This window comes from Miscanthus floridulus, chromosome 18, assembly GCF_019320115.1.
Source record: "Miscanthus floridulus cultivar M001 chromosome 18, ASM1932011v1, whole genome shotgun sequence".
NCBI lineage: Eukaryota > Viridiplantae > Streptophyta > Magnoliopsida > Poales > Poaceae > Miscanthus > Miscanthus floridulus.
In genome coordinates this window covers 14,700,990-14,707,854 of record NC_089597.1, presented here as the reverse complement: position 1 = coordinate 14,707,854, position 6,865 = coordinate 14,700,990, and the positions used below count along the sequence as shown (strand labels likewise).

Below are 6,865 nucleotides of genomic sequence, written 5' to 3'. Positions count from 1 at the left end.
GACTAACAAGTTGTCAAAGAAAGCCAGCTACTGTACTGAACTGGCATAGCCGACTCCTCTAAAGGGCACGGGAGGAATGGAGCTTTGAACCACAACCATGGCTATTACAGGTTCGTGCAGCGTAGGTAGCCAGAAGCAGACGAGAGAGACTGCTATCGATTCTGGTAATTTCTTCACGAAATGCAAATGGACAGAGGAACAATAATGAAGATATATAGTAATTGGCAGGTTTATTGTTTGGATCCGACCAACAAAGAAGCACTTATAGGCCGTACTTTTCAGCCAACGAATAGTATTTTTCTCTCACAACAAATCAGCCAACGGTACTTTCAGCCATGGCTTATCAGCCAAGCGAACAGGGCAATTGAATTTCATTGAAGGGATTAAACAAACTGGATTCAGGCTAAAATTCTTAAGGTCAATGCATCCCATCCTCTCTGCGCTGAGTTCTTTACCACCTGATGAGTATACAGGTAGCCGGTCTTCCTTCTTCACCTCCCTCAAGTTACGCATTATGGCTTCATCATAGCAAATGTGATGTGTCGCACCGGAGTCAAGCATAAATTTAAACTTCTTCTGTGAGGTGCAAAGCACATATCCAAATCTTCTTCCAGAAAGCTGCACCTGAAACTTCAACAACTGTTAGCTAAATTTCAGATATAAGACGAGCAGGTAGAGTATACAGCTCATCATCCTAGTTTAGATTCTCCATTTGAATGGATCACTGAAAACATAGCTCAAGCACAGTTCAAAACAAGTGTAGGAGAAGGCAACCAAAAGTTATCTAATGTAAATCAGACCACAGGGCTTTTCAGAGAATTATGAAGACAAATTCCTATAACAAACCACATATCCTGCAGAAATGTGGTTATTCACTCTCTGATTACAAAAAGAGTAACTATGTATAATAGAAAGGAAACTAATATTACTAGGTTGGTTCCAAAAACACGCTAAGAAAGGCTTAAATAACTCCAATAGGTACAACATAGAATCCTAAATTCATAGAATAACACAAGTCAACAACCATTTAGAAACTATGGAAGCAGCTTATCTGATCCAAAAAGCTAACAGAGAAACATGGATGCTTTGATCCATCAAGGATATAATGTCAAAACATTTCGGACAAAAAGAAACCCATGTTATATAGATTTAGGTACTGATATTTATGGTAATAACACATTAGATTGCAAATTAAGGCTATGGCACTATAACTTATAGGTACGCTTTGTTTGATGTTCACCTGAGTATCAGAAAAGTCACCATCAATGTCGAAATCATTATCGACCCTCATTTCATCACATCCGCTTTTTGCGTTGTTATCATCACATGGGTCCAGGACTCCTTTCACCTGAATAAAATAAAATAAAATGTGAGCAGCATAATCTTTGGTCAAATAAAGAAAAACATGTCAAAGCCCTTCTGTCTCACTCTCCTTTTTACCTTCAAAGCTAACACAAGGTGCTTGCTATTGACATTCCCCACTTCCATCTTCAAGGGGTTCTTGTTCCATATATTTATGGCCTCATTTTCAGCACAGGGAGGCTCATAATCCTCAGGCTGCAGACATGGACAATAACAGTGTTAACTTCCACAGAGAATTCGAATAAAAATAGAATTTATTTCCTTATTTGTTGAGATCAAAAGAAGATTATTTGCAGTGGAAGCTCCCAAGAACAATATGCTAAAAATAAACAAACAGAAGAAAAGGTTCTACTTACTGCTACATCATCATAGTATAGCAGCTTCACCAGAACAGTTCTCTGAACATGAGTAAACCATAGCTTCAGCACAACACAATCTATTACAATTTTGTAACATATTACAGAATGTTATAAAAAAATACCTCCTCTATATTTGGCTTTGAGTCCACGGTCTTCATAAGTGAAACAAGTGCTCTAATCATCTTACATCCGTACCTCCTGAAAAGTAACAGCCATGTCTGGATATGATCATCATAGGTCACAATGGTTACTTTGACACCCAAAAGGAACATTGGACAAACAACCAGAAAACCATGGAATAATCTACAAGATGCATTAAAGCACCAACAAGGATGAGACCTCAAACCAACTATGATTTTGTAAGCCACGAAAACCATGAATAATTGATGTAAATCTAAATAAATCTAAATTTTATATTCATGTTTCTAGATACTCATGTACTTTTAGCATAGCCAACAGATAGACACTTAAACCTACATACCTAGTAAATTTCAGAAAATTCATACACAGAGAAATCATAATACTGAATTGTTTATGTTTTAAGTTTGTGTTGCCAAGTGCAAACTTCTTTCAAATTGTAACATTCTAGATGCAACACTACTTTAGTACAAAGACTGCACCCTCAAGCAAGAAAATCGGTATCAAGGTAAGAAAGTACTTCATCTGATCAGGTGTTAATTCTGAAGCATTTGGCTTGAATGCGGTGCTTCCATTTTCGCTCCCTGTCCGGCTAATGATCATTGCTATTTCCTCAGAATTTGTGTTCGGGTAGCTAAATGAGACTGTAGGGAAACATTGGCATATAATAAGAAAGTGCGTGACACTTGATCTCAATCCAAACTAATATGCTACATGTTATTGCCCTCAAAATATGCTACAAGTTAGCAAGAGTCCACAGGATGAAACTTACAGGCATACTCCTCAATCATCGGACCTTCCTCCTTCTCGCAGATACAAAAGAGAAGGGTCTTGAGGTATTTTTTTTGTAATGCATCACAGACACCTAAATATTTGTTTGCAAAAGTTGATCAAACAAACAAAATAGAAAAGAGTAGTAATACATTTGTCCATGCAAGTTAGAAAAATAATGGTCAAAGATGTGTGTTACAGACTTACAGTCTCACAGATCATGTCATGTACAAAACAAGTATAATGCAACAAATTATTTTTCGGAAGTAAACAAGATAGGTAGTAATCACAAATAGTTGACTCATTAAATGAGCTCAGGACATTCTTCACCTTTCTCCATCCAATCTACGAGTCTCGCCACGTCATGATCCACTGGCATAAGCTTCTGATTCTTCATCTCTGCATCAAGAAAAGTGTTTGAGGTAAAAATTTCACATCAGCTGTAGATTTTGAATATAGGCATTGGGTTTGAAGTTATTGCTAATTCTGACCTGGTGATAGAACTGACTTTTCACTGAAACATTTCTCATGAAATAGGCCTCTTATGTAGCATATGTGATATATGGCAATCCGAAGTAGATTCCTGGTCTGTTTGATAAAATTAACATAACAGTTACAAAGCAGGCTATGTCGTGATTTCATCAAACTAGATAGGTATTAAGAGAAAATGGTTAAGGAATTGAACACCCATAAACTCATTAAAAATTTAGTTCATTGCCCAAAAGACACAAAAAAATGGACAACAATGTTCACCCAAAAAACAAAAACATCACGAGCTGTGTCTTTCAAATAGTGAAACGCGGCATATAGGGGACTTGATTTTCTCAAACAGTATGCTACTAGAGCATTTTCAAGAACATACATAAGAGGTTTTTTTATGATGTGGATCATTATGTTATTGAACCCAATACCATTGCACATTCAGAATGCTAACCAAAATATATATTAAGAAACAGAAAGCAAAATACTACAGACAAGATGCAACTGGATGATCATAGAAAAGGGTATAGGAGATGGCAAATAATAGTTATCTAATTGGAAGTAAACCATAGAGATTTTCAAGTAAATATAAGGCAGTCAAACTTCTGTAACAAACCAAACATACTGCAGTCACTGAACTATTACTAATAATGTGTGTTCTTCGTGCAAATTAGTCACATTCTAATTACCAAAACCATATACATAGGATTAAAATTAATAATACTATACCACTCTAGGAAAGGCTTAAACGATCATATGATTGCCCCCCAAGTACACCACAGAATTAACAATCTAGAATGCCAAGGCGAAGAACCAATTAGAAACTGTAGAAGAAGAGTTCATGATCCCAAAAACTATGGCAGAAATATGTACTGCTTGGTTCAAACACAAAGTAGAAACTAAATTAAAATATATCCAGCTGCTAGACACATGGGCACTGGTACTGTTAAAGTTAATAAAAGTTGTGCTGCTGTTCAAAGCATATTTGGACATAAATGTATCTCCAAAGCAGCAGAAATTAATCACAGAGACGTGCTCCTAAATATCACTGAAATTTAGCATGATGCAAGGCTAAATTAATAAAACGCAAACTGAGTGAGTATTCAATTGATTGACAACTTTAGAGGCTTCTAGCGAAACAGTTTGTGACCATTAGAACGACTAATTTCTCCAAAAAATAATTGAACCGACTAAAAACCATGTATGCAAAGCAATTTGATGGGATGTACATCTATGCATCGCCCAGACCGGTGGAATCAAAACGAAAATGAACGGGCGTGTACTGCCCAACAACCATGTCAAGACGAATCGAAGATTTACTCACTCCCAATGTTGAGAATCGCCGAAATCAACTGTTTAAGCAGAAAAACAACTCGATATAATTCGCTCAAGAGCTAGAAATTTTCGAAACCACAGAAATCAGACCATAAACCTGGCGAAATGCGCACCAATTTTACGCGAAATCGAGCGCGAACCTAATATTGGACTCTCCCTGAGTGATGTTCCGAATGAGCCAACGGATTCGAACAAGCAAGCAGGTAGCGCAACATACATCCCAAAATCCCAAATCAATGTGCATCCATCTGAAGAGCTCAAACTTATGCACACAATCGAGAGTGCTTCACTGAGAGAAGTAGGAACCAACTCAATTCGATCAATCCAGAAGCTATTGACGCGTGCAGTGTGCTTCGAACCGATCAACTGAATTCGAAGTTTAGAATCATCCGAAGCAGTAAAGAGACACCCAAACCTAACCGCTCAAGAAGAAAATGGCACTCGAATCGGCACACGAAATGGGGAAAATTTAGACGAACCCACTAATGAAGACTAGCAAACGCAAACCAACTCGATACGCGAGCACGGCGGTGCTCGAACCAACCCAAATCGAACCAAAATGGTCGTGATCAAACCCTTCGGCAAACAGAGCCCGGAAAATTCTAAGAGAACGTCTCGATCGAACACCCCGATTCGATCGGGTGCGGATTCCAGAATGGCCCGAACCCGCGAGAATCGCACGAAATCGAAGCGGAGAAGGGCGAGGAGACTTACCAGTAGAAGCATATGGTCCGCCATATCACTGTCCTCCGTCTTCTAAGCCACCACCTGCACCCGAACAGCGCAACCACGATGAGGGCACACACACGCCTAGAATCGCAGAACAAACAGCATGGAGGAGGCTGAGAGCTCACCATTCTCCCGCGCCTGCGTTGCGTGCGCCGCGCGCGCGCGCGTGGGCAGGGGGAGGGAGAGGAGGGTGGTAACCGGTAATTGTGCGGGATTTGGGGGTACTTATAGAGGAGGGGATGAACGGGCAACGGCTGACGTCTGCAGCCCGCAGGCGTGGGCGGGCGAGAAGCCACTTTCGATGTCCCACCTTGAAATTCGAATTCCGGAGGCACGTGAGGTTGGAGAATTTCCAAAATGTGGCGGCATCTTCCCAACTTTTTGGTTAGTAGTAGCAAGTTGTAGGTCATATTTACCGTCAATTATGTTTATTCGCTTTTATCCATCAATTAATTCATAACTCACTTCATCCATCACAAGATACAAATTCCAATTCTTGAAAAATATGATATCCCATACTCAAGATATTTAATACTACTACATCCGTTTCAAATTGTAGGCCGTTTTGACTTTTCTAGATACATTTATTTTGCTATGCATCTAGAAAAACTAAAATGACCTACAATTTGGAATGGATTAAGTAGTAGTTAACAATAATATTACTCCATAATTATCATTAACCTTAACACGTGGAGTATATAGTTTCTTTTACTTAGCGGCCAACCACACCCGTGTAGTTCTCCATGGTCAAGCTTTTCACTTATATTGGGTGTATGCTGAGCTTAGTTGACATAATGTTAGTTGGGTGAGTATCAAAATTTGATTCCCAAAAAAACTGACTACAAGCTGAAATCCACCTACCACATTAAAAAAATAATTGTCCACATAGATATATCCTCAAAGCACAGCATGTAATAAGTGGTCGGCGTCGAAAGCAGAAATGCCAATATGTTGTTGAGAGAACAACGTGATGCAAAATCAAGCTGTGTATTATCCACCACATCATTCCCTTTGGTGGATATTATTTTGATCGAAAGTTGTGATTTCGGGGCCTAGGCATCAAAACTGACTCAGGGGCAAAACTGACACTATCCGTTCTAAATGTAAGTTGGATTTTTTTTTACATAAGTTTGACAGTTCATTTTATTAAAAATATATGCAAATAAATAGAAATACGAATAATAGTAAAAGTTCCTTTGATGATAAAATAAATAAATCATAACAAAATACTCCCTCATTCATATTTATTGAAGCCAGTTAGTTCAAAATTGAACTAACCAACGTCAGATAAATGTGAGCGGAGGTGGTAAGTGATAATTACATAGTTTTTTTTTAATAAAAGGAATGGTCAAAATTGTATCCAAAAGCATTTTTGAACAGAGGGAGTATTTCCTAACTTGACGCTAACTCTAACATTTACATTTGGCACAGGGCCGACTTTGAAATAGCTTCAAGGGATGTAAGTGTAAAATTTGAAACTTCAAAATCAACGAGTTTTGGATGAACATTCTATCGAGGACCAAATTTGTGAGTATATTAGCATATACGCATAAGTTAATTGCAGTATGATAGATGCAAGGATGGACTTTGTAAGATGTCGAAGCTAATGTATACACTCGGGTGTGTATATAAGAGAGATCAACTTTTGTTCCATTCAAAAATTTTGTGCAGCACTGATTGCTACTGTACGT

The 6,865-nt window shown here is 38.3% G+C and overlaps 1 protein-coding gene across 1 annotated transcript; it reads right to left on the bottom strand.

The window, feature by feature from the left end:
- Positions 1-280: 280 nt before the first annotated feature.
- LOC136524819 (meiosis-specific protein PAIR2-like) lies at positions 281-5,350 on the bottom strand. The gene is made up of 11 exons (XM_066518063.1): positions 5,300-5,350; positions 5,160-5,213; positions 3,122-3,218; positions 2,961-3,029; positions 2,632-2,724; positions 2,380-2,503; positions 1,844-1,919; positions 1,719-1,760; positions 1,441-1,557; positions 1,241-1,348; positions 281-639 (listed from the first exon to the last, which is right to left on the bottom strand). Exons 2-11 carry the CDS (start codon positions 5,181-5,183, stop codon positions 304-306), a joined length of 1,086 nt encoding a protein of 361 aa, XP_066374160.1. The 5' UTR covers positions 5,184-5,213; positions 5,300-5,350; the 3' UTR covers positions 281-303.
- Between the last annotated feature and the right edge of the window lie 1,515 nt (positions 5,351-6,865).

Bases quoted from the DNA above. Each gene is read 5' to 3' on its own strand.
- LOC136524819 (XM_066518063.1), bottom strand. From the start codon at position 5,183: ATGGCGGACCATATGCTTCTACTG. The intron at 2,725-2,960 runs GTGAAGAATGTC...ACAAATATTTAG, and splicing joins CGTAGATTGGATGGAGAAAG to GTGTCTGTGATGCATTACAA. The intron at 1,920-2,379 runs GTACTTTCTTAC...GTTACTTTTCAG, and splicing joins TTAACACCTGATCAGATGAA to GAGGTACGGATGTAAGATGA.